The following is a 26,379-nucleotide window of genomic DNA, read 5'->3' on the forward strand; positions in this document are numbered from 1 at the left end:
TGTCTGTAAACACGCTGCCAACACGAGCCGTCAGCCAGACTGGATCAGCAGTGTAACCAACACTTTTTACTACTCGCAGTGATGGTCGGGCAGAATGGGGGCTGAGCTTCTGCACATGTCGACTGCCATGATACTTGGCTTATGGCGCGCTGCTCCGTACTCCGTTCAGAAAGATGTGATCTATTATGCGGGCGTATAACTGGGCGTTGAGCTGTGGTGCTGTATCACACCGTCGACGGGTTGGTAGGCAACTCTGAATGTGACCAGACGCGAGATGTGAGCAATCCAGCCACTTGTACATAGGCTGAGTTTCTCGTAAAACTAGCTGCGCAAATTGTGAGCCAATTGGCACATTAGCTAGCCATGCAAGGCTTAGTTCCGAGTTCTCTCTAACGGTATGACTACTCGTTCTCACGACTGGAGATACCTACCGCGCCTGACCTATCCATACTTCAACTCGACCCCGTCCCGCGACACGTCAAGGTGCTGTTTGCCAGACGCGATAGCGCGGCGTGTTGGCTGGCAGCCGTCGTGAAAATGACAGTCACCGACGAGATACTCTCCAGCCCCCCATGTCCAGACAGCACGGGAACGGTTTCCGAGGCCTTGTCGTCGGGACAAGTGAGGACGTTGGAGTCGAGTCTGTGCAAACATAGCGCGGGTGACGCGTGAGCCACCCGAAACTTTCAAGGCTGATCAGCGCCTAATTTCTTCGGATTCCCGTCAATGAAAACCCCAGTCATGGGGGGCGCCGTCAGGTTCCAACGAGGTCTAGGGCGGTGGCTTCACATCCGGTTGACTCACAACGGGGCATTTTGACTCATTTGAATTGACGCCTCGCTGGCCTACCGCAAGGCAGCGTCCAATTCCAGCCGGCTTCTGGACTTGCGCACATGCGTGAACCCTTATGGCTGTGGGTCGCCCCGGATCGTGGAGGGTGTGGGATGACGAGGAGGGCCGCGAACGAGAACGCACGCTGGCTGTTGACTAGCGACATATTCGTTATGCTGATGCCGATGACTGCGTGGCTAGATTTTCTCCCTTCAATTGGATTGCAAGCCGTTTTGGTTCTTGTTCAAAATGCAAAGAGCCTATGAGGTTAGCGGCTCAGTCAGAAGGGCGGAGTTTGGCCGGTCGGCACTCGGGTCAAGTCAAGTCGAGTTGCTTTCGTATTCGAGGCTGCTGCTGATGAAAGACCATATAATAAGCATTGCTGTGTACCAACTGACCAAGATTTATTTTCACAGGATTTTCTTCTTGCAATCTTGGCCTTTTAACTGAATTTTCAACTGAACTAGTTCAAGAACTCTTTTGCCTTTCGAGACCTTCGGTTGTACAGCCGTCGTCTCGCAGAGCCTGGTTACCGACGCCGGTGAATACACACGCGTTGCAGCGGACATTGCAGCGCGAGACCAAAGACCCAGTGAGGCGGCTTGCATGCTCCCGGGTCCAAGCTGAGCGGCAAGGCACATCAGCCATGAACAACCCGTTAGGCGCGCCGGCACACGCCCTGCTGCCCGTCAACGTCAAGTCGAAGCAGCGCGCCGTTGGCAAGGCTCTGGACGAAACCATCCGCAAGAACAACAGCAACAACAGCACCGATACACAGCAGCCCAGTACAACGAGTGCGGCGCCAACCGTCGCGCAGAATCATAAGAAGCCCTACAGCTCCTTGTCCTCGTTTCTCTCGTCTCCCCCGTCCACAACCGCCGGCAGAGACCGGGACAAGAGCCTCCGCCCAAACATGCACTTACACCTCGACCCTGCGTCTGCCGGCGTGACGGGAGAGTCGTCCAGCCCGTCCAGCAGACGCCACTCGCTGGCCGTCTCGACAGCCGGCCACTCATCATGGTCGTCGACAGACAGCGCCCCCGGCCTGTTTGCCTCGTGGCGACGAGCGTCAACGTCCGTCCCGGCCGGCGCCGAGTCGGCCCCGCTGACGGCCGCCGACGCCGTCGTCGGGCTCATCGCCGCGTCGTGCCAGGCGCAGCACGACCTGGAGGCGCTCAACACGTCGGAGGCGCTGCTGAAAAGGCCCCTCGGCGAGGTCAAGTCGTTCAAGACGACGGCGCTGCTGCTGCACAAGTTCCTGCGGAGAGTCGAGGCCGGGACCCTGGCCCACCGCGACCGCCCCGGCCTGATGGAGCTGGACGTGCTCGTCGCCGTGCTGACCGCCTCGGTCCTGACCTTGTCCGAGCTGGAAGCCCGGCTGGAGGGCCTGGTTATGCAGGCCGGCGAGCTGGGCGTCAGCGTCGACGACATGGTGCAGCGGCACTCGCGGAGCCTGGCCAAGGACGCCAACAGAATCGCCATGCTGGAATTTATCATGACCCAGCTCCTGAACGTGCTGCACGTGTAAGTCCACAATAGCCTAACCCTTTTCCTCCACGTCAAGGCAGCGCGGTGCTAACCCCCTCGGGTAATCAGGAGCAGTAGCCAGGACGCCGCTCGCCACCGGGCCCAGGCCGGCCTCGCCGTCATGGACATGCTCCAGGCGGACGCCGCACTGGCCGGCCGCATGCAGCAGCTCCAAGATGCCGCCGGCGGGCTCGGGCTCGTCTCCCCTGAGCGCCGTGCCGAGGTCGCCTCCCGGCCTCCGCCGAGCTACAGCGTCCCTTCGCCGGGGGGCGGCGACGAGCCGCCCAACTACGACCAGGCTCTCGATGACGACTCGGTCGCTATCCAGCCCCGGGACTGGTCTGTCTACTCGGGCCTGAACCTCATGGACATACCTGCCCTGTCCAGCATCAGTCTTCCTCTGATTCTAGGCGAAATTCAAGACGCCTACTACTACACGGAGGAGTACGCGCACTCTGTTAGAGACGGGCTTATCGCGCTGGAGGAAGCTCGCAACACCCAGAAATCAAAGGCCCTGGCCCGGGTTCTGGGCATCGAGGAAGCCGGCGGTAAGGACAAGGACAGCGCTGCTTCAGATCATGGCGGCCTGGCGCATAGACTTGCGCTCAAGATGGCAAGGGGGAAATTGCTAAGCCGATCACACTAGAACAATGGAGCGTTTTCCTTTCTTGTCTTTCTTTGTTTTCCAACATTAGAACATGTCACGAGATACCAGGTTGTTTTTCTTAGCATGGCATTTGGGATATAGAGGCTCACTGTTATTATGTGTTAGCGTTTCATTTCAGTATTTGATGAGAACACACGGCGGGTGCCTTCTGGTATACCTCTTGTTTCTTTCTTGTTTCTTTCCCTTGTCGTTTGAATCCCATTTGCCAGGGTCCATCTTCAAACATAAAGTTTAGTTCATTAATACATTGTGGGACAAGATTGAACATGGGGCAATTAATTATGATTATAGCCCATTGTGCAGTGCAGTCTTGTCACTATTTCAATGTGTGACCCGCCGCAAATTCATTCAATCTTCAGCTCCTTCCGCTGATAATGCAACAAGCGAAATGTCCCGGTGTCAATGCCGAATGACGACCATGCTTATCCGCAGCCAAATATGTACAGCACCACATTAGATCATTATATGCCATCCATGCAACAAAATCCCAAGCACCAACTAGATTCAAGGAAAGCCTTCTCGGCCCCTCATCTTCAAAGAATCGACCAATTCCATCGCTTCGTAATTTGTTTGCGCGAGTAAAGACTCAGCCTTAGACCGGCACCACAGTATTCAGTGCTGTTACCAGGACACAAGAAGCTGCACTCCTTGTCTGTAACATTCTTTCCAGGGCTACCGTTACCGTCACCGCCTAGATTCAGTTTATCGCCACACCAACACTCTTGGCCGTATTCTACACCCGCATATTGGTACTTATTGCACTTGCCAAGACACATCCCGATCGTCATATTATCAGTGTTGAGAACTTGACTCTTGAGAAGCCGGCCGCCAGATGGTTCTGAAACGCACGCGTAGTAAGTAAAATTTGCATTGCCCTCAGAGATTACCGGGCCAGTAGGAGTGGGCGTAGCCGAAGTCGTGGATGTTTCGGTGGACGATGACACAATTGATGTACTATCGAGGCTTGTAGTTGACAGCGACGACACAGCTGTGTCAGCACTAGTAGAGCTGCCAAGACTGGAGGTGGCTGCAGCTAGTTTCGTTGTGGTTATTCTTGTTGTAGGGACTGATGTGACGGGAGTTTGGGTTTTGGTGCTAGAACCCGGGCTGAGCGGGTTAGATGCAGAAGTAGAAGTAGGCAAAAGGCTAGAAGACGCGCCATATTTGTATAGCTCGAGTCTTACACCCGCACCACAATACTCCGTTTTATCGCCAGGGCAGAGGAAATTACAGTCATCCTGATTGTCAGCCCTGACACTGCCAGCTTGAAGCTTGTCGCCACAGTAGCACTCTCGACCATATTCCACCCCAAAGTAAGCCAGGTCATGACAGAACTTGGCGCAAGATTCCAGTGTCATGTTGTCGTCTGCATAAGCACGACTGGTGAGCGCACGACCGTGTGTTGCTTCCGTCCAGCACCCCTGGAAATTCCAATTGCCGACCTTGGCCTTCTTGACGGGGCCTGTTGGGGTGGGTGTGGACGAAGTGCTGGTGACTGTCGAAATTTCTGCAATGCTTGTTGTTGTTGAAGCTGAAGAGGTGGCAACTGTGCTGCTTCCGGCAAGAGTAGTCGTGCTTGAAGCTGAAGCTGGTACAGAAGCCGTGGTCTTGACGGTAACCGAAGGCAGCGCGGATGTTGCACTGGCGGTCTTTCCGGCGTCGAGTTTGTATACATTAAGCCGAGACGGGCCACCACAGTACTCTGTCGAGTTATCTATTGGATATCAGCCAACAATCTACAAATATCCCGTCGTTGATCTTACCATTGCAAGTCATGCTGCAGTCCTTGTCAGGAGCAGGAACAGCGCCAGCGGTAAATTCATTGCCGCACCAACACTGTCGCAGCGCGTTAGTCAATATACTGGCTGCCTCGGTAAAGAATCCTCAGCTCACCTCGCCACCATATTCCACGCCGGCATATATATAATTAACAGCCTTGCAACCGTCAACACAATCCTTGACCGTCTTCTTTTCTGTGCCCACACCGTTCGTCAGCGCGCGGCCGTCTGTAGCTTCAGTGTAACAGCCAATGCTCGTGTATCCCGAAACACCAGGATTGACAACCGGACCGGAAGCAGAGGGAGGTTGTGTGGTGTTGCCATCCCACTTGAGTGTATCGCCAAATGTTGACATGTAAGTGCCATCGTTGTTGTTTCCGTTTCCGCCACAAATCTGCTTCAGGGCTCCCATGCAGTAGTAATTACAATTGGCATCGTCCACTTTTTGAAGCGGAATGGTATTGCCTCCCCAGCATTCACGATGATACTGCGTAGCACAAAACGTGTATCCCTTTTCATGGCACGCCTTTATACAGTCCGCACTGGTCATCGTGTCAGAGGCTAGGATCTGATTGGGCAGCTGGCGGCCAGGAGTATTGTCCCTGTAGCATCCAACATATTTGAATTGACCCAATCCATTCGGTAGAAGCGGCGGCGCTTGCTCGGCGACGGCATTGCAGAAGAATTGAATGAATTGCTTTCCAAGCGTGGCATCGTTGGTGTTCATAGTCCACTGGACTGTGCCATTGTACGGAGCCGTATTCCACTGTGCGTAGGGTACATTGCAAATCAGCGTGGCGTTGGCGCTCTCTCCTGCCCCAAGAGATGTGCCTTCGGCAAGGTCTACCTGGTTCAAGGCTCTGATGAGCCCAGCAACACCAAACGGGGGCTTTGACACAGTCAATGACAATTGAGCCGCACCCCTTGCTGCGCTGTTGGTGACCCGAAACTTGAGGGACCTAGAATTATTTTCAGTTATATTGCCGAATGAGAAGGGCGTGCCAGGTTTGTATTTGACCCATCCAGTTTCGTCCGGTGTTTGGAACTCGAGCAGCGCCTTTGGTGGAGGGCCTGACGATGCAGCCACCGAGATTGTTCGGTTCCCTCCGTCCGAAACAAACTTTACGTAGCAAGAATAGGTCCCGCTCTCGGATGTATCAAATTGGATGTTGACGGTTGCTGCCGAGTTTGGTGCAATGGTAGGCGGCAGTTTCTGAAACCTGAATTTGCCAATAACCAAATCTCCCTGGCCGTTCCAAGCTTGGAATGGACCATCAGTGCCGGTAGTGGAATACAGAACGGTTTGGACAGTCAGTATCCCATTACCCAAGTTGGAGGCAATGATGCTTTCCGAGATCCCATTGGGATCCTCGCCCGTGACAGCGTTCTTGAAAGTGAGGATCACAGGAGTGAGGTCTAGGAGGGCGCCGGCGCTGTGGCCTGTTCCAGTAAGTCGGGCATGAGTCCCGGTGCTGAATCCGGTGACCGAGTTGGTGGTATTTACGACAACGTCGTTGGATTGCAGGCCAACTTTCAAAGGAGAAAATTGAGCGTTGACGGTAAAAGTCTGGTCAACAGCTAGCTCCAAGGGCAAATCGGGCAACCCAGAAAGGCTGAAATCCTTGTTTTTGGCATCGTTGAGCTCGATTCCCGTCACTGTAACGCCAATGAGAGCCTTGCAGGTAACCGGCTTGGCAATACTGCTGTTCTTCATGTCGACGCCGCCAAAATCCACAGGCGATGTGCAGTTCAGGGGCACCTTGACAGGGGAGCCAAATCCGTAAACGTAGCCTTGGGTCGTTCCAACGTACACAATACCATTGCCAAACACGGGCCGAGTAAACTTGGTGACCGCGGGAATATTGAAGGATTGAATCAGGTTCATGGTTTGGCCCTGAGGCACAGCATCGTAGACTCGAAGGTTGAGGCCCTGCACATCCGTGATCCACAGGAGACCTGTGCCGGGCTGGCCATTGAGCGAAGTGGTTGTGCCGTGGCTGACTCCGAGAATGTAGGCGTTGCTGGTGGGAGTTTCGGCCACCTTGGAGAAGGAAGGGCTTCCATTATTGCACGAGAACTTGAAGACGATGGAGGGGTGTTGGATGACATTGATGTAAATATATCCGCCCTCCAGTGGATACACACCAGCACCGGCGTACACCGAGTTTAGATTTTCGTAAACCTGAATCACGTCGTCGAGTCCATCTTTGCCGTTCTTGTAACCACCGAGGTTGTCCAGGTTGAGAAAGTACGTCTTGCCGCTTTTTCCTGTTACAACACCAATTCGCTTGATCGCGCCGCACGAAAACTCGCTGGGCAAGATCTCCAATGGACTCGTGCCTAGATCCTTGTCGGCCCCGTCTAATTCCCTTTTTTCGTGGGGCATCATGAAGTCCACCAGCCGAAGAGTGCCATCCGCATTTATCGTCATGTGCAGTGCAGCCTCTTCCAACGCGGTCGGGGGGTTGAAGCCATTGACGGGCACATCAGCAAGCTGGGAGGCGTACCCGTTTCCCGTGGCAAGAAAGATGGAGCCCTTGTCATCAGAGGCGATGCCGCCGCCAGACATCCAGATGCCGCCGCCCTTGATGGTATTGGGAACGCCTTCGCCTTCGGTTGCCCACTTTTCTACAATTTTTCCCGTCGTCTTGTGCCAGCCAATGATCCAGCCAGTAAAGTTGTACTGGACGCAGTGGGAGGCAAAGCCAGCATAGATGAAATCGCCAGTGTGCAAAAGACCTGGGCGCTGGTGATGGATACCGCCTTGAAACATGCGCTCGGCAGTGTTCCTGGCAATGATGCCCTCGAGATCGACGGGGAAATTGGGGCGCTCGGAAAGATCATTGACGTCGAGAGCATGAATGTAATATCGACCGGCAGGCCTGCCCTGGGCCTTTTCACCACTATTCTGGTCGACATAGGTCTTGGCTGTCAAGTAGAGGGTATCCGTGGCAGGATCAATAACACCAGTTGCGGTAATGCCAATGGTTGGGTTGATATCGACGCAGCCATCGAGATCCGCAGTGAGAAACGGAATATGAAGGTTGCGGGACGCAACGATTTGTCCTGTTTTAGCATCGAGCTTGTACACATTGTTCTGGGTGGTGGCAAAGTACACAAATTGCTTGTCACCACCGCTCGGGGTATAGACAAGAGGCTGCGAGAAGATTTGCTCCGGTTGGCCAACCCACACACCAGGCAGTTTTGTTCTAAAGAGTTGACCAAACTGACTGCTGCCAACGATGGACGGGTCCATGTTATGGTTTCTGTGCATACACGTCGGTCAGTTACCCCATTTCTGCCGAATGGGTTAACAACATCGTCAACTCACGTTTGATAGCCAGCTCTAGAGTTGTCACCCCCCCAGGTGATTGTGTCCGTATCACCAAGGGCATTAGCCAGGCCAAAAAAGGCCGTGGCCATGGCCAGCAGCGCACGAGAAGCCATCATGATGGCAACGCAAAACTCAATGGCCAAGCAGCAAGGAGTGCAAAAGGTTCGGGGGGAGGGGACCGTACAAATACGAGCAAGACTCGGCACGACAAGGCCTACGGCAGGACCCGAATCGAGCCTGCCGTATAATATGACCAGTGAGCCCGTGCCTGCAGATGTCGGGATGGGTGGACCGTTGTTGCCGAAAAGCCCAAACTTTGTTGACTATTCTGGAAGTCCATGTATACAAACGGCGCTAAAGGCAGGCTCGACATGGCTCCCTTGACCATGGCGTTCATTTGCCTGTTTCTTTTGAATGTTGCCTTGGGGTGGGCCTTGACCGAGACTGGGAGCCTTTTTCGAGGCGACATGACTCTGGGCCGTCCAGCAATTGAGCGTCTGGGAAGGAGCAAATGCATCTACGTCTCGGTTACAACCGTCTGAGACAGTACGTGCCGTAAGCAGACAGGAGCGACTGTTGAAGCCCTTGGGGCGCCGTGATATCCGTGCCATGGTTACAACAAACCGCAGAAGCGAGAGAAAGAGAGACTCCAGCCAAACCCCTGGCTAATAAGCAACTCGTACCAACTCGGCTTCTTCCATGGTCTGTGCCTGGGCGGTGGCGCACACGTGCAGATCAAGCCAAGCTGCGCCAGCGATTCGACAGTGGAGCAGGCACTGGGTCAATTCTGCTGTCCAATGCAACTTTTGTACCGGATCAGGGTTCTAGCCAATAATAATTACTTATTTAAAAGATATATACTTACTAGAAAATTATATGATAATAAAAGTTACCAAGATCTTAAAGATACACTAGTATATTAAAATATACTAGTTACTCTTACTAATATAAGTGTATTTTTAAGTATCTTCAAGTATCTTCAAGTATCATAAAAAAGTGGGTTGAATACATCAATTAGACCTGCGCACATTCAAAGGTAAGTATGTATGCAACCGACCCTGGAACTGCCGTCAACTGGTACCTTGGCTGGTTGGTGTGCTCTGATGGCCATGCGAGCCGGAATCATGCCATGGTGAGAAGCACTGAGACGGCAAAAAAAGAAAAGGTCAAGGACAGCCCCGAGACAGCCTACAATAGGGGCTGTGTATCGATGCGTTCACGGTCAGCTCTGGAGGAGCCGGGTTGCGCGAGACCTGAACCCTTTGGGTCGATAGCTTGTGCGACTAGAACTAGCACGGTGCCCCCGGACTCTTTAGTCCCATTTCAAATACTAGAGGGCATTTTAGCTGGCCTGGGCTTGTTGGTTTGGTGCGTCCATCAATTGATGTCTTTGCACCCCAGGTGCCACTTCATTTCCGAGGACCTAGAATCCCTCCTGGTCCTTCCTCTCGGCTCCTGCGATGGTTCCTGCCATCGAAAACATTAAATCGACACTCGTACGACCTGTGTACACACACATGCGACACACACTTGCGCATACATACGCATCTGCGCATCAGCAACTCAGCAACTCAGCAAGTCCATCTCATTCTTTGGCCCTCGGCGGGGAGGATCCAGTTCGCTCAAAAAATGACTGGAAGAAAAAGCAAGGTCCAACAGCATTGAAGCCTAGCCAATATACCGTTAGCCGGCTACTCCGCGGTCGGTGCGCGGTCACGCCCTCTTCTGCTTGATTCTTGGTTTGGCTTGAGTCCAAATTCCCTGCAAACCTCTGCAGCTGCCAAGAGGTGCTTTCTCGTATTGCATCTTCATACATGTACAGCCCTGCGGGAGTGGCTCTGTCGGACATGCAAGCCAAAACGCCACACGACGGTTGGCGCCAGCAAACATTCAAGGCCAAGCTGGGGCCGGCTGGCAACTGGAGTGTATCGAGCCTGATTTGTTACCATCGATTTTGCAATGTTCCATCCTTTTTTAGGTTGTTCGCTTCCCGCCTCGCCAAGGATTCAATGAGCAACCTGGGCGGAACGGATCAGCGCATCATATTGAGATCGAGACTGCGATGCGTTTATGCGTTTCCAAAAAACAAGCTGGCCAAACTTGGCTCCCAGGGTGCAAGCTTGGTACTCGCCATCTGGGTGTCTAGGCAGCCATGATAGGTTCCGATTCCTCACGCAGGCAAAAATGACGACTCTCTATTTCGGTACGGCAGGCGCGGCAGAACCTGGTATGGATGCAGCCTTGCAGAGACGTAGCCGTTGTGCCACCGATGGATCTTTGTTTGTGTTTCCCCGAAAACCTGCAAACAGTCAGCTTCTCTGACGCTCAGCTCAGCAAGGGGACCTATCTTCAGGTAGAGACAGCAAGCCCGTGGTACGCCGTGCGGCTTGATCACCGACCCGTGTCCTAGTCCTGCTCGGTTCGAGATGTCGCAAAAAGCAATCAAGCAAATTGATGTCGCTGGTCGCCACAACCCAGATTGAGTTACCGACTTCTCAAAGCGGATGCCGATGTGCTGCCGAATACCAAGTAGATTTTTCCTACGTTGTCCAGCTCCAGAGATGGGCGCTCCTCTGCCACCCTCCTGCCGTAGATTATGCAGGCACATTGCATAGATTACGTTTTCCATATTCGGCTCGATAAGGACCCTACATGGAAAATCAAGTAGGCTTGCCGGTACTCCGTAGAGCTTTGACATCCAGCGGCTGGCTTCTGTACGACGTCCTGATGTCATATCGATGCGCAATATTCTGCCCGGTGTGCACAGGAGGCACAAGCCATGCCCCAATATCCCGTATCTTGATCCAGCCATATTGAACCATGCTCCCTACCTAGATATTTGTCACATTGCACTAAAGTACCCGTAATATTCGAGACCTACCGTCTCTCGGGACGACAAAATATTTCATCTTTACGTCTTTTTATACATCTGCTCGAGCGGCGTGCTTCCCGTCAAGCGACACACCATTGCCAGGTTTCCTGGGGGTGGCCCAGACAGCACCCACCCTATACATACTATGCACACATGGCATCTGGCGATATTGCAATGGCAACTACAATGCGCATCAACCTTCCCATACTCTACACTGGCTGCTATTACTTCTCGTAAAAAAAGACGCCGTTGAAAAACAACACACAGGAAAACATATGATTCAACAGCTGATTGATCAGTGTGGCCCAATCACATTGGTTGTAGACATGCGAGAATTGCGCACGTGTCTAAAAGTATAATTCATGGCGTGTAAACGGATGGGTGCATCGGGGCATTTCTTAATCCTCGGTTCCTGCATGAATCCCTGTACTGCAACCGAGCAGGACGATTTATGCGTAAAATAATTGCATTGATATAAAAACGGTCATAGTCTCATCATCATGACAATGCACAACAATACCTCACTGATACCAGACTTGATGCTAACCAAAGTGAGTCTTGGGTCGCTCTAAAAGTTGTCCGTCGAGCAGGATGTCAACCTTTTCATTATAGAAGCACAGCAGTCCTGCAATCCCGGCGCTTTCATGAGTAGGCAGCCTGTAATACCACACCAAGTCGTGGTGCTGCTTCCCGTCCACGACAATGCCGTAATACTCGGCGTCGCCCTTGTACGGGCATCTCGTGACGAGGCTGCTCTTACGCAGGACGGCGGGATCGACCGCCCCCGGCGAGATGTAGTACCTCGTTGGAAGGCCGGTCTCGTGCAAGTGGACGGACGAAGCGGCCTTTGCGACGGTCTTGCCGCCTACTCTGACTTCTATTGGACGTGAAGAAGGGAGAATATCTATTCGCTTGAAGGGGTCCTTGGGATGTACGTATACCGGGATATCTTCTTCAAGCCATTGATCTGTGACGGCTGTCAGAACGGAAGAGTCTGGTTTGCAGAATGGACGACGTCTACTGGCTCTTACCCATTGCGCCAAACTCCAAGCGCACAAGGCCTGACAACGCGCCAAGGCTCCTGTCATCCGTGAATCGGATCACGCGATCCGTCTTGGTCTCTTTGATGCCATTTCTTGATGGAATGGTAACCTCCACCACGGCAGCTCTGGCAACACCATCACTCCTCACCAGCTGTATATCTCTTTTGGAGCAGTTTTTGAGCTCGCTTAGGGGGAAATAGAACTGAGGGTAGCCATCGTGTTCCCACACGTGCACAGCCTTGGTCGAATCCACGATTGTAGTGTTGTTGTGGATCACACGCACTCGTCGTGATGCTGGATATACTTTGCGAGGACCATTTGTGAGTAAGTAGCTGGCTAGGTCGACAAGACTGTAGGTAAATGTGAGTGCTTGCGCTTTTTGGGAGCAGACTGGCAGATATCCAACGCATGACATGTGTATATAGGCAAAACTTACCTCGAGCCAAATGCTCCCGGTCTCGGCATCTTGAGGCTTTGTGAGGTATATAAGTTGCGTGTCTGTGGAAACAAGCTAGAGCAGAAGGAACGTGGCCATTCACAGCAAACGAAGGAAAAACACAAAGAAAAAACAGCAGGGAAATCGTGATCGCCGCGGCACCACTCCCTTTTAAAATGACCATTCGCATCGACCAGATGTCAAGTTTCGGCGCATGTGCGGAATAATTCAACCACCACCACCACCAACACCACCCCCCATGTTGGCACGCCCATCTACCCCGCAAGGGTCTGTAAGTGCTTCTCGCGACAAGCCATTCATGACGCAACTGCTCGATAGCTTGGTGCAAGGTAGGGCCTCCCTCCAGCCTTAGGCCCTGGAGCGCGGTCCAAAGACCGTGTTTGGTCAATAGGGCGGGCGGAGTATGGCACTGCCCCGACAACACCTTTCCCTGTCAGCTGTCTTGCCTTTTTCCTTGGGCAGCCTTTCAAATCTGGGTTCCATGGATTCCGACTGGGTCAAACACCCAAAAATCTTGTCGAGGCATCCATGCTGTGTTAGCAAAGTTGAGCAATGGCTATGCGACAGAAGCAACGCTATTGGATGGTAGCATTGCCAACGGCCACGGGGATTGTGGAACTGATGACAATATGATGGGCTGTGATGATGGGGAGGGGATTGGGCACTGTTTTCGGGGTTGGCCGTTTCGTACTAATTTGGTCTTGCGGCTACATGTACAGTCCCTCCAATTATGCAGGTCATCGTCATTTTTTGTAAGTCGCTCATCCCTGTTGACAGAATACAAAATACTTGGGAAAATGCCCAGTCAGAGTCTTCTGAATGAGCTGCCAAAATTCGGGAAGCCAACCGATTAGTTGGTGTTTTGAAACGGAAAGGGCCGAAACAAGTGCGGGAGTGTCTTGTTGCTTTCACCGCGAACCGACTCATAATCTCTGATGCCAGCCAGACGTTAGTCCGTATATCGAAGCACCTCGTCTTGTATGTCGTTTCGTGTGTATGCATGTATATGAATTTACGACCGTCGCCTTGTTGCAACTTGTGACGCTCGGTCTGAGCCATCCTAACCCCGGCGAGCACAGTCGGTGAAGGATTGCAGGCTGTGTTCCTCACCCACAATTCGTGCCACGAAATTAGATTTGAAACACATGGCTGACTGGGTAGTGATGATACAATAACTAGAAATGGCCCAAGGTGTGGTCACGCCGTGTTGCGGCATGTTGCACAGAGTGCGCGATTTGTGGTGAAGCCTGTTGGTTGGCCAAGCCCTGGTATTCATTGAACCGACAACGTACCGAGGAGGATAGCTCGATTTATTTTTATGTGTCGAAAATGGGGCACAAGGAAAAGTACCGGGGATATTCTGTCTGTCATGGGATTCTAAGTACCCTTTTCATTCCCTTGTTGGTGAGCAGAGCTTTTCACAGCGAGTGAGGCTTCATTGTCCGACTGTCAGAGCGTAACGGAGGCGCCGCTTACACAAAACCTGCTGTGATGCCTCTTGACGTGTGCTGCTCGCATTGGCTAAATTTATTCGTGCGCTGCTATGCTCTGGATGATTCATACACAGGCAACCCTGACACTTGAACTTCTGGTTTCGTGAGGAATGGACCAGACTTTCTGAGGTATGTGAAGCCGAAAATATAAGCAAACAAGCATCCAAATTTAAATGTTACTCAAGAAGCGGACGAAGAAGGCGTGAGTATAGAATGCTTCCAAACGAACCCATGATACCGACTCTTTGTAAAGTACACGCGCAACATGCTCCGACCTAGCCCGCAGGCCGAAGTTGATGGTGGCACGGGGCAAAGAATCATCCCCTTCAGTGTGATGAGTAGAGGCAAGGCCAGGAAGATCCATTGTCTAGGCCTGGGATAAATGGTCATCTGACTCCAATAAAACCACAGCCGCTGATCATCCCGATGCTATGACCACTGCGGTGATTTGCCTCGAACACCAACCAAAGTGTGTGTGCAACAGAAATTTCTCGGTCAGGTGGCGAGAGAGTATGAAGTATGCGAGGATCTTCAGGTAGCAGTAGTGTCGCCCGAACAAAATTAAAGCCGACATCTGGAGTCTCTAAAAAGCAGACGAAACCCCCCCTTCCCCCGGTGGCTAGAGTTACACCTAGGGTCGAAACGCCGCTGTCAAGATGGCTAGAGACTGGGTAATTGATGATGAGTCAAATTATTGGGTCCGTTCCTTTCAACCGTTACTACTTAACTCAAACCAGCGGATGGTTGCCCACTGTGGCGAGAGCTGGTGCCTGGGGAAGTGCTTGGGGCCGTTGTATAGGGCTGAGCCCAACATTGTTTCTTGTTCCTGGTCTTGTTCCTGATATAGCCCGAGGTGGGATAGAGAGAAATCACCTCGGCCAGAGTTGCCGGTAGGTGGTGGTTGCTTATCAGAGGATGACCTCTCCGTGTCTCCGCGTTTCGATCCAGAAAGAGACTTGCTTGAATCTGAGGAGTGGAAGACGCCCAGATGTAGTATGTCGGCTTAGCTCGGTAGACCAAATCCGTCCCACGACGGCACAGAATTGATTGTCAAAGTGTAAACTGGCTGGCTGACTGATTGGTACAGGATCCGTAGTTGCATGTGCCAAAAGGCCCGCCACTGACGATCACCGTTCTAGATTCCCAAGCCTGTATTTTTGTGGGGTTCTCTAGATTGTTGAAGCGGACTGGCAAGTTTCAACGAGCCGCACCTGCCTGGAATTCGATTTCACAATGGAATTGTACAACCATGCACGGGATAGTATTTTTATGCCCCAGGTTTTTGATTCCAAACCCAGCAAATCAGCATTTTCATGCCCAGCCTCACCACTCCGTACGGATCAAAACAGTCGAGAGAGCTTTACGCCTGCAAGCCCCATTCATGATAGAGATTGGCAACGCCGCACAGCCATTGATCCCCACCCGATCGATCTCTTCACCAAGCCAGTGGTTTGTTGAGGCATTATTCCGTCGCCGTACCAGGGATATTATCTGGAACGGCCCCGACACGGAAAGGGACGTCACCCGTCACCAGAATCAACTCCATTGATACAAGGAGAACAGCATAGCGCCAGACCACGTTTGTCAATGTTGGGGTTATTTTGGCGTCGGCTGCCCCATTCAGCCGCGAGTAGTGGACAAACAACAGGATCCGCTTGCGATGTTGCGGTCCATCCAGATGTTGCGTATTTGATGGTGTGCTATGGCTATCGATTCTAGTCCCCACCCCCTCCCTCAGCGACTCGTCGACGGAGTGTTATGACTCTGTGAGTGTTTGCTTCCGCAGGACTCTCAAGATAAAAAAGCCGATGTAGAGCGGGACTATCCCTACAACCCAACGACGATACACCTGTGCCGGAGACGGGTGGTTTTGTCCTCGTAACAAGTTTCATCACCGAGCGTTGCTTGGTTGAACCCTGTCAACTACCTACTTATCTCTAGCCTGTCCCATCTGTCTGTATCTTCAGCGGCACAAACCATACCTTCCATCCGCGACTCAACAATGAGGTCCTCGGTTGTTACTAGTGGCCTCAATTCACTACGGTCAGTTGGCTCACGACCAACAGCTGTATTCCAGGGACCATGGATGGCAACAGCCATTCCCAGACCGGCCTTGCCGTCAATGGAGCAGGCCCGAACTGGCGCTACGCTGGTAGACTCGCCGACGGCGGCCCACGAGCAACCCGAGGTTGTCGAGAACACCGCTAGACAGGCCAATGCAAAGAAGATTCTTCAGGATGCCGTCGCGGCCACAGGTCCGAGGCAAAATTGGACACGACGGGAGATTTCTGCCATTTACTACCAGCCGTTGCTTGAATTGGCACATCAAGCTGTGAGTCAGACCCATCCCGATTGCCCTCGAGTTGGCTTTCCCCCATCTAGACACAAGCACCAACATACTGACGCCGGCGGCCCAGAGCCTTGTCCATAGACGATTCCACAGCCCTGGCGAAGTTCAACTCTGCACCTTGATGAACATCAAAACTGGCGGCTGCACCGAAGATTGCTCCTACTGCGCCCAAGCCACCCGTTACCAGAAGGGCACTGGTCTCGAAGCCAAGCGTGTCGAAAGTGTCGAGTCAGTCCTCGCAGCCGCCAGGACCGCCAAGGATAATGGTAGCACGCGCTTCTGCATGGGCGCCGCATGGCGAGACATGCGCGGCCGCAAAAACAGCCTCAAGAACATTACAGAAATGGTAAAGGGGGTCAAAGCCATGGGCATGGAGGTCTGTGTTACGCTTGGCATGATTGATGCCGAGCAGGCGAAGCAGTTGAAGGAAGCTGGACTAACTGCGTACAACCACAATGTCGATACGAGTAGAGAGTTCTACCCGTCCATCATCACGACGAGATCGTATGATGAGCGTCTCAAGACGCTGGGCAACGTGCGAGATGCCGGTATCAATGTCTGCTCTGGCGGCATCTTGGGCCTCGGTGAATCATCCGAGGACAGAGTCGGTCTGCTTCACACCGTTTCAACATTGCCATCGCACCCAGAGAGTTTCCCGGTCAACGCCCTTGTTCCCATCAAGGGCACGCCGCTAGGAGACACCACCCCGATTGCCTTTACGAGCATGCTGAGAACGATTGCGACGGCGCGCATCGTCATGCCTGCGACGATTATTCGCATTGCCGCTGGCCGCAAGACCATGTCGGAGGAGAAGCAGGCACTGTGCTTCATGGCGGGTGCCAATGCCATTTTCACTGGCGAGAAGATGTTGACTACCGATTGCAACGGGTGGGATGAGGACAGCGCCATGTTTGGCCGATGGGGTTTGGAGCCAATGAAGAGCTTTGACAAGAAGCCCGTCCAAGGTGCTGGTGACATCGAAGCCGGCAAGATATAAGTAGAGAAATCACATGGAAGCGGCACAAAAGTTAATGGAACGAGAATTTTTGCACATGATCACAAATAGTCTTTTCATCTTATAGTTTGCTAGGCTCGGCCAAGGGCAGTGATGTTAAACCGCCGACTGATGGTCGTTGCACCCCGTCAGCCCGAGGAGACAAGTCTTTTATCTTTTGCTGCTCAAGCCACTCCTCAATGGCCGTACACAAACCACGGACCTCGGAGACTGTATTTGCCGCATGAAGGCATAGCCGTACTCGGTCAGTGCCTTTGGGGACTGTCGGGGCAACGATGGGGCGCACCATGTACCCTCTTTGCTGACAGTGTCTTGCCAAACTCCTCGAATGTGCCGAGAATAGGGGAATGATTGGTGATTCTGGCGGGGAGGTGTTGATTCTGAATAGTTGGGGCGGAGGACTATGTTTCTGACAGACGGAAAGAAGAAGAGTGTGAGTCTCCTGCATGAGAGACATCAGGTTGGCCAAGAGGCCGTCTGCTTGTCCGCTCTGCAAATAGTCGTAGACGGTTTGGATAGCAGTGAGCATGGGGTATCCCATTGCCGTGGTGTATATCAGGCTGCGTGCGTAGTTGATCAGGTACGACCGGGTAGCCGGCGTACAAAGAACAATAGCTGGAAAAAGTGTCAAAAAAAAAATCTCGACTGCCATGACATCTGACGAGCCAGAGAAGAAAGAAAAAGAAAAAAAACTCACCTCCAGCGCAACCCATTGCCTTTCCAAACGTATGGACTCGGGCCCATACTCGCTCCTCCAGTCCCAGCTGGCACACGAGACCCCTTCCTCTCTCGCCCATCCAGCCGGTTGAGTGAGCCTCGTCAACAATTACGTGCCCGTTCCCTCGGGCGAGATGCTTCTCCACGCATTCAACAATTTGCTCGAGTGGAGCGGCGTCGCCATCCATGCTGTATACGCCCTCTACCGCAACAAACACATTTGTCTGCCCGCTCCTCACCTTGTGGCCGTCCTGGCCCCTCAGCAAGGCACGCAATACCGCGTCCAGGGGTTTCGGCCCCGGGGTTTCCTGCTCACCAGGCTGGTCCTCGACGCGGTTGTGCGCAAAGGGTATGGCCCGCGCTCTGCCCAGCTTCATCCCGTCGTGGACGCTGGCGTGTATGAGCTCGTCGTACAAGACATAGTCCCCCGGCTGCGGTGCGCAGCTCAACAGGCCCGTGTTTGCCTCGAAGCCCGAGTTGAAAAGTAAACCCGCCGGAGCGCCGTGCCATTGGGCGATTTGAGACTCTAGATTCTCTGCGGGGGGTATGTTGCCATCCAACAGCCGCGATCCGCATGACCCCAGTGAGAAGTCATCCGAGGAGCTCTGGAGATGTGAAATGTAGGCTGTTTTGATGTTTGGGTTTGTCGAGAGAGATAGGTAGCCGTTGGATGAGAAGTCCACCGTGGCCGGTTCCCGGAGAGTCAGGCGACGCAGACGGCCTTGGTGCTCCCGACGCGCGAGCAGGGCCTTGAATGTGTCGTCTAGGCGGCTCTTGGAGGGAGCCATGATTAGTGCCGGCGAGACGGAGCTAATTGTCTCATTTCTTTCTAATTTTTGGAAAGGTCGGGAAGGATTGCTGCGGAAATGCCATGGAGCGATAACGTCAATTGATCTCTGCATTGACACATGTGGGCTGGACAAGCCCACGGCCCCATCGTCTGCAAACCATTGAAGATATGGCGGTTAGCGCTTTGCAGAGCTCAACATTGAATTGAGCCAGCATGGGGCACCGGGTTGTCGTTTCAATCCCGCAAGCCGAAAGAAACGCCCCTGGTAGTTGGCCATCCGTGCGATCCCGGTGGCCGACGAAACGAAACGCGACGTGCGAATAGCGCGGCCAGCCCCTGGAAAACTTGAGTTGACGTTTTCAATGTTGGCTGTCTTCGGCTCAACCATCTTGTGAATCGGCTTAAGCCCCTGTACTTCAATGTTGCGACATGGATTGACGGGCGTTGGGCCTCGGTTCTCCTTGGAGACTGGAAGATCGGAGTGATTAGCAGCGCCAACTTGGAGCATCCCCACAGGATAAGTGAACAGGTCCAGGGATACTCCGTACACCGAGTACCGAGAACCGTGTGCCTCGTACCTTGGGCTTGTACCTTGTACCTTGTACCTCCAGTTCGCGGCGACTCAACAAAACACCGCAATGCCAGCCCTTGTACTCCGTATAACTGCTTGGTATAACTGCGCACATCCGAGTTGAACCAACTCCTCAGCCCTTTCTCCATGCTGTGTTTGTCAGTTTCTGCGTCAGAGGCGTGACTTGCCTGTTGTATTGGGACCTCGAGGCACCATGAAGTCGCCGTTGGCCTCGCTGCTTTGGCGCTCCCTCCGTGTGTACCAGGTATTCGGCGCGAATACAGACGTCGGCAAGACCATCTTTACCACGTTGCTTGCCCGGACGGCCAAGAAGCTCTGGAAAGATGAGAATGTGGCATTTCTGAAGCCTGTTTCTACTGGCCCTGAGGATGAAGCTGATGATCGGTGTGAGTCTCTTTGCAGCCTCACTCTACTCGAGTGCCGTGAGTCCGTGACTAACAACACTTCTTGTGTAGATGACTGCTCTTTGAACAAACCATACTTGAGACCACAGGTTATATCTAATTTGATTGAGCAGACATGTAAGCCGGTTTGCACCAGGAGTAGCCCGCAACACCCTCTACCAATATGACATACCATGCAGCCCTCACACCGCAGCCATCGCATCTGGAAGAGTAAGAGAAACAAGCCCGCCAATTGCATCCCCGGAGGCCAATATCACTAACATGGTCATAGCCCATCCCATCAGAAGACGAACTACTGGCCAAGTGCCGTGCCTTTGCAGCCCAATGCGCTACTAGAAACGGATGGCTGTTCATGGAGACGGCTGGAGGCGTACATTCCCCCGGACCCTCTGGCAAGACTCAAGCCGACTTATACATCCCCTTGCGCGCTCCGTCTCTCATGATCGGTGACTCTAGGCTCGGAGGTATCTCGCAGACAATTTCGGCGTTTGAGTCTCTCCGGATTCGCGGCTACGACGTAGAATCCGTGCTCCTCTTCAAGGATGACGGCTATGGAAACTATCGCTATCTTGAGGAGTACTTCCGCAAGCAACACGGCATTCCCGTCACCAGCTTGCTGCCGCCGCCCAAGAAACACGACAATCCTGACCAAGATGCAGAGGTCATGGAGAACTACTACCGTCGCAAGGACTTGGCTGAAATCACCGGCCAGGTACTCGAGACACTGGACCGTAACCATGCGGCCCGGATAAGAAACCTGGATACAATGGCCACACGAGCCAGCAAGCACATCTGGTACCCCTTTACGCAGCAAAGCCTCGTCGGACCCAAGGATATCATGACCATCGACTCAGCCCACGGCGACTACTTCCAGACGCTGGCGCCGCCGACCTCGACCTCGACCTCGACCTCGGCCCCGTCCCCCGACACGCCCGTCATCCGCTCATCCTTCGACGCCTCAGCGTCATGGTGGACGCAAGGCCTGGGCCACTCGAACCCGAAGCTCACAATGGCAGCTGCGTATGCCGCCGGCCGCTACGGCCACGTCATGTTCGCCTCGGCCATCCACCAGCCCGCCATGGCTCTCGCGGAAACGCTCCTCGACGGCATCAAGAACCCGCGCCTCAACCGCGTCTTCTACTCCGACAACGGCAGCACGGGAATAGAGGTCGCCATCAAGATGGGCCTGCGGGCCGCGCGGAAGCGCTACGGCTGGGACACGACGCAGAAACTGGGCATCCTGGGACTCAAGGGCTCGTACCACGGCGACACCATGGGCGCCATGGACTGCGCCGAGCCAGGCATTTACAACGAGAAGATTGAGTGGTACCAAGGCAAGGGGCACTGGCTCGACTACCCTACCGTCCTGTGCAGGGACGGGAAATGGAGCGTCTCCGCGCCGGACGGGCTGCAGGAGAGCCTTGGCCCGGGAAGGACGTACGCCTCGCTGCGTGAGATATTCGACGTCGCGGGCCGCGAGGCCAACGGCGAACACGAGGCGTACAAGACATACGTCACGTCTACGCTGCAGCGGCTCAAGAGCCAGGGCCGCAAATTCGGCGCCCTGATGCTGGAACCCGTCGTCCTGGGCGCCGGAGGCATGCAGTTTGTGTAAGTAGCCTCCAGTCCGGAAACAAACTACCGTCCTTCAAAACAGTCGCTAACAGAGGCCCCAAGGGACCCCTTATTCCAACGTACTCTCGTCAACACGGTCCGCGAGTCCTCCCATCTCTTTGGCGAGTCGGCCCTCTCCGCGGACGAAGCGCAAGACCCTAATGAATGGACTGGTCTCCCCGTCGTCTTTGACGAAGTCTTCACGGGACTCTACCGCCTCGGCCGTTTCACGCCCTCCTCCTTCCTGGGCGTGCACCCCGACATTTCCGTTCACGCCAAGCTGCTCACTGGCGGTCTTGTGCCGCTGTGCACGACGCTTGCGTCGGAAAACATCTTCAAAATCTTCCTCAGCCCCGACAAGACGGACGCTTTGCTCCATGGACACAGCTACACCGCCCACCCGATTGGATGCCAGGTTGCTCTAGAGTCGGTCAAGGAGATGCAGGACATGGAGAACCGTGGGGAATGGGACTGGGCAAAGGCACAAGGGTGGACGCAGCAGCATTCTGGCCAGAGTGAAGCGCAGATTGACGTGTGGTCCACGTGGCCGAGGGAGTTTGTCGAACGGCTGTCGCGCCAGACGGGCAAGGTGGCTGGGGTATGGGCTCTGGGCAGCGTTTTGGCAATCCACCTGAGAGATGAAGCTGGCGTGGGATATAGTAGCAACGCCGCCCTGGGGTTGAGGGAGAGCTTGGGTCTGGGCAGAGCAGACGGAGAGGGCGGCCCCTGGAACGTGCATAGTCGTGTGTTGGGAAATGTCTTGTATGTAATGGCTAGTCAGGTAACGTCCGAGACGAGTGTAAGGCAGCTTTCCGAGCTGCTGATGGAGAGCCTTGCGGGGAAGAAGTAATTGTAATGACGATGCAATTACATACAACATACAGCTATATAACAATCCTTGATGCAGCCGCCATCTCTCTCTCACTCTCTCTCACTCTCCCTCTTTCTCTAGGCCAACCCCCCGTTATCTCAAGACTAAACCTGACCCCATAGCAACCATCAAGATGAGAAGAACTTCAAAGCCAAAAGAGAACAATGCCAATGGACCAAAAAGCCACAGTCCAAGCCCACGAGCAGCACTCCCCTTAACCGTGGCAGGAACCACACTGCCCGTAGGAGTCCCAGTGACGCTCGAATTCAGAGATGCGGCGGCACAATAATTCTGCGTCCGAGAAGCATTGGCGGCAGCAGACGATAATAGCTCCTATCACCACACTAGAGCGGGCTCAATGGTCGCATCCACATCCAGAAAGCTCTCCTGGAGCAGCTCCAGCATGTCCTCTCTTCTCATGAGGCTGCTCAGGAGACTCTTAGTGACAGAAGAGCCACACTCGTCATGCTTGTTATGGTTGTGCGCCGACTCGTCGCGCTTGGAGAAGTGAACGCCGGCAGTTGGAACCCAGCAGTTATCCTGAGCACGGCCAGCGCGTAAGGCGCAAACCTCTGTCTGTCGACACATTTCGGTGCACTGTTTGTCGGCTTGCCAACCTCGGGACTTGCGAGTCATGTAGAGATCGAACGCGGTCTGATTATTCTCAAAAGCGACGGTGACGTTGTGCCAGAAGGCGGGGGATAGCTCTGCTTTGGGCTCTGTGAGACGGGGCTCAACGATTTCACTATACGCCTCTTTTGCCGAGTAGTACTGTTTCCACGTTGGACCACTCGTCTGGAAGCTTTCGTCATCCATATCGGCAATGTAGGTTTTGGCATCAATGACTTCAAAAGTCTCTGCGTCTACGTCGTAGACCCGAAAGGACGGCATGCCGGCTGTGGGCGTTAGCGAGGGGCAGATGTAGGAAATCGCAACGGCATTGTTGTGAGTACGTTCAGTATAATTGGAGTAGCTGATTTCGAAATGATCAAGGTGGGTATGGCCAAAGAACATGGCCTTTATGGTCTTGGAGTAGCGGTTAACAATCTGATCGAAGTAGTTGGAGCCGTTGGGCAGAGCGTCCGCATCTCCCATGGGCATGTGGCCGATGATGTACACATTCTCGCCGATCACCTCCGCAGCATCGAGTTCCTTGATCAACCATTCAAACTGGCCATTGGGGTCCTTCTCAAGCACTTCTTGGTACAGAATAAAGTTGAGTCGGTAGTACATGTTGGTGTTGAGAGAAATAATTCGAAGATTGCCCTTGGGGTACCTGGTGGAGTAGGCACCAACGGCCCGGGCCTCTACCATGGATGAGTTACCAATCCAACGAGACCACGCCCTGGAAAGGCTGTCATAAACCCATTGAGTTTCGTTTCCTCTGGACACGGGTTCAAAGATGTTTGGTGGGTGAACCTCGTGGTTACCAGTAGTTCCATACACAATATTGAGGTTCTCAGTCATCATCTCATACGAGTGTTGGATGAGGTCTTCGTTATAAGACTTGCTGGTATTCCAAAGACCGTGGTCGACAATGTCGCCAGTGAAGAGAGAAAAAGCAGCCTGTGGAAACTCCCTTTTGATGAACTCGTACATGCTCTTCTCCAAAGCAATCGGAGAATCACATGCGTGATCGCCAAATGGTCCCGCGGGATTCCTCGTCTTGCCCGGCTTGTCATTCTCAGTGTAGGACCGACAGCATGTGGGTTTGCCACACTTGGTGTTGGATCCCTTCTCATATAAAGGGTCGACATGAATATCCGAGAAATGAACAATCTGGATAATGTCCCTGTCTTCGTCTTTGAGGATCTTGTCCTTGGCCCCATGGCAACACTTCTGGGTCGTAAACCCGATATTCCATTCATCGATTTTTGGGGCATCACACACTCCGAGAAAACTCATACAGAAATGGATACATGAGTCGGACCCAACTTTCATGGTTCTGATTATGGAAGCAATCGAAGGTGCCTCACGCTCGACAACTCCAGTGCAGAATTCCTCGTCGTAGGACTACAAAGTATTAGTTTTGCGCAAAAAAAGTTGTGGTGCAGCTGGTACTGACACTGTTTATTTTGCAGAGCTTTTTGCCCAAAATGACGAGGGCTGCGTCTCCAGTCTTGACCAAAGCCTTGAGGACTGAGAGAACCCTCTGAATCATCATCGTGTTAGCCCTCCCTACCGGCCAAAGTCCATGAATAATGTGGGAAATACGGGAACGCCAACCTTGCAGCCGTTGCAAGTCTTCAGTTGACCAGCTAGACTGGTTAAATCTCGAGTCTCGCGTGCCCATGTCCGTGCCTCCAATGATCGTTGAAGCTTCTCGTGGTCCAACTCTGCAGCTCTCAATCCAAGATTGCACGCCGCCAAGGCCGACAATATGGTCAAAAGACGCATCTTTGTTATTACTTTTGCGTATAAGGCGCAGAAACACACGACCGGCAGCGAAATACAAAGGCCAAGAAAAGAACGGGAGAAGGGAAGTGGTAGGGTCTCATGCCGGAGCGAGAATCAAAAGCACGAGGAGGATACCAACACATCTGAACGCATTACCCCATGGGACAGTCCCACCGGCTGATTTCGTCCGGGGCGACATGAAAAGCTCCAAGTTAAAGAGGCTTGGCATCGTGGCCAGGCTCATCCCGAGCTGAGCTAGGAACGCCAGCGTCACCGGAACCTAACTCAGTACACATTAGCCCACTTACTCAATTTAAGTAGTGGTATGTATAATATAACATATTGGTAGTAGTAAGTACGTGTAATATAACAGAGTAGATTCGATATTGCGGGGCTAATGAATCATGAAGGGGCCCCCAGAGGGCGATAGAAAGGCAAGATCGTGGTGTTGCGGAGTTGAGGAATCAGGATGCTAGCATGGGTCTGGGCACATGGCACATGGGTACGCGGGTACAGCACAATGCTTTTATTCTGGTGCACAACGCCCTGTGCATGGTTACTAGAATGCATAATTCGGCTCATGCAATAGATTGACTTTACATAAAGTATGTTCTTGTTGGTTACCTGCCAGGCACCTGCCAGGCACTGCGGCCATGTGATAAGCCAAATTTCCAAACACGGCTCTCGCCCTGCTCTGATTCGTCTGCGCCACCAGGAGTGCCAGGGCTTTTGTAACCGAACCACACAACAGACAGCTTCGCTTCGAGAGTGTAGAGCCTCCATGTCGCTTCTTCCAGCCGAGCGTACGAATCGACCAACCAACGGGGGAGCTGGCCGCTACAAGACCCGCCAAGGCCTCAAGTGCTCCATCTGATTCTGGGGAAGTGTAGTGGCGTCGGAGACAAATCGACCGGAGTCAGTGGCCAGACGGCTCGATGTTGCCAGGCTGCGATCTTCCAGATATCACACCACTAAACTTTGAAGACACGCTAGGCACGCCTGCCTTTAGTACCGGACTTACACCTCACCGTTCATCAATCCATTGGACTGCGTCTATTGGAGCAGACCCTCTTCGCTTCGAACCGAGCTTACCAGGCAACAAGGCTGGCACCCATTGGCATACGACCGAGCCATTCACATCGAGGTATACCAGACGAGGACCTAGAAGACATGATCTTACCATGCATGCACGAATGAATCCCATCAACTACGACCACGGGCCAACAGCGAACCGTGGCAGTATCTGTCTATCCGATGGCACTTTTGTGAGGGCGAAGCACACATATACCTATTGAAAGTACCAGTTAACCTCAAAGGTATATACTTCGACTAGCCCTCTGTCTTTCCTAGGGGCCATCCTTGGAGCTATAAAATCCGCTTCGAACATGGCTAGCTTGTTGCCCAGCTAATCCTTCGACTCTGGAGCGCCTTTTCCTGTTTCCCTTCTTTTCACATTCTATCAAACCTCCACGCTACATTGTTTGGCAATCATTCATGCCATTGCCTATACCATGGGTCGTTTTAAGGCGCCTTCTCACTTCACCTTCCGTCCACACGAGTGCCAAGCGTCTCCATGAGTGGCATATCAGCTTCATTGAAGATATCACGAGCACATGTGAGGCACATG

General features: G+C 53.2%; 7 protein-coding genes across 7 annotated transcripts; 3 read left to right on the forward strand and 4 right to left on the reverse strand.

Moving 5' to 3' along the window:
* Window positions 1-1,477: 1,477 nt before the first annotated feature.
* On the forward strand, window positions 1,478-3,004 carry G6M90_00g009640 (uncharacterized protein; the record flags this gene model as incomplete). Its single annotated transcript, XM_014694064.1, has 2 exons — window positions 1,478-2,355; window positions 2,428-3,004. 2 exons carry the CDS (start codon window positions 1,478-1,480, stop codon window positions 3,002-3,004), a joined length of 1,455 nt encoding a protein of 484 aa, XP_014549550.1.
* Window positions 3,005-3,558: 554 nt separating this feature from the next.
* G6M90_00g009650 (uncharacterized protein) lies at window positions 3,559-8,250 on the reverse strand (the record flags this gene model as incomplete). The annotated part of the gene is made up of 4 exons (XM_014694063.1): window positions 3,559-4,739; window positions 4,789-4,861; window positions 4,919-8,069; window positions 8,135-8,250. The coding sequence occupies 4 exons, from the start codon at window positions 8,248-8,250 to the stop codon at window positions 3,559-3,561; spliced, it is 4,521 nt and encodes a 1,506-aa protein (XP_014549549.1).
* A 3,301-nt stretch (window positions 8,251-11,551) lies between these two features.
* G6M90_00g009660 (uncharacterized protein) lies at window positions 11,552-12,517 on the reverse strand (the record flags this gene model as incomplete). The annotated part of the gene is made up of 3 exons (XM_066129672.1): window positions 11,552-11,976; window positions 12,041-12,402; window positions 12,489-12,517. The coding sequence occupies 3 exons, from the start codon at window positions 12,515-12,517 to the stop codon at window positions 11,552-11,554; spliced, it is 816 nt and encodes a 271-aa protein (XP_065985770.1).
* A 3,487-nt stretch (window positions 12,518-16,004) lies between these two features.
* BIO2 (Biotin synthase) lies at window positions 16,005-17,349 on the forward strand (the record flags this gene model as incomplete). Its single annotated transcript, XM_014694061.1, has 2 exons — window positions 16,005-16,334; window positions 16,420-17,349. The coding sequence occupies 2 exons, from the start codon at window positions 16,005-16,007 to the stop codon at window positions 17,347-17,349; spliced, it is 1,260 nt and encodes a 419-aa protein (XP_014549547.1).
* A 79-nt stretch (window positions 17,350-17,428) lies between these two features.
* Window positions 17,429-18,872, reverse strand: G6M90_00g009680 (uncharacterized protein; the record flags this gene model as incomplete). The annotated part of the gene is made up of 2 exons (XM_014694060.1): window positions 17,429-17,982; window positions 18,065-18,872. 2 exons carry the CDS (start codon window positions 18,870-18,872, stop codon window positions 17,429-17,431), a joined length of 1,362 nt encoding a protein of 453 aa, XP_014549546.1.
* Window positions 18,873-19,659: 787 nt separating this feature from the next.
* On the forward strand, window positions 19,660-22,334 carry BIO3-BIO1 (Bifunctional dethiobiotin synthetase/7,8-diamino-pelargonic acid aminotransferase; the record flags this gene model as incomplete). Its single annotated transcript, XM_066129673.1, has 5 exons — window positions 19,660-19,852; window positions 19,922-19,987; window positions 20,064-20,080; window positions 20,142-21,481; window positions 21,548-22,334. The coding sequence occupies 5 exons, from the start codon at window positions 19,660-19,662 to the stop codon at window positions 22,332-22,334; spliced, it is 2,403 nt and encodes an 800-aa protein (XP_065985569.1).
* Window positions 22,335-22,691: 357 nt separating this feature from the next.
* Window positions 22,692-24,752, reverse strand: Smpd1_0 (Sphingomyelin phosphodiesterase; the record flags this gene model as incomplete). The annotated part of the gene is made up of 3 exons (XM_014694058.2): window positions 22,692-24,368; window positions 24,421-24,507; window positions 24,582-24,752. The coding sequence occupies 3 exons, from the start codon at window positions 24,750-24,752 to the stop codon at window positions 22,692-22,694; spliced, it is 1,935 nt and encodes a 644-aa protein (XP_014549544.2).
* Between the last annotated feature and the right edge of the window lie 1,627 nt (window positions 24,753-26,379).

This window comes from Metarhizium brunneum, chromosome 1 (assembly GCF_013426205.1).
Source record: "Metarhizium brunneum chromosome 1, complete sequence".
NCBI classification, from domain to species: domain Eukaryota; kingdom Fungi; phylum Ascomycota; class Sordariomycetes; order Hypocreales; family Clavicipitaceae; genus Metarhizium; species Metarhizium brunneum.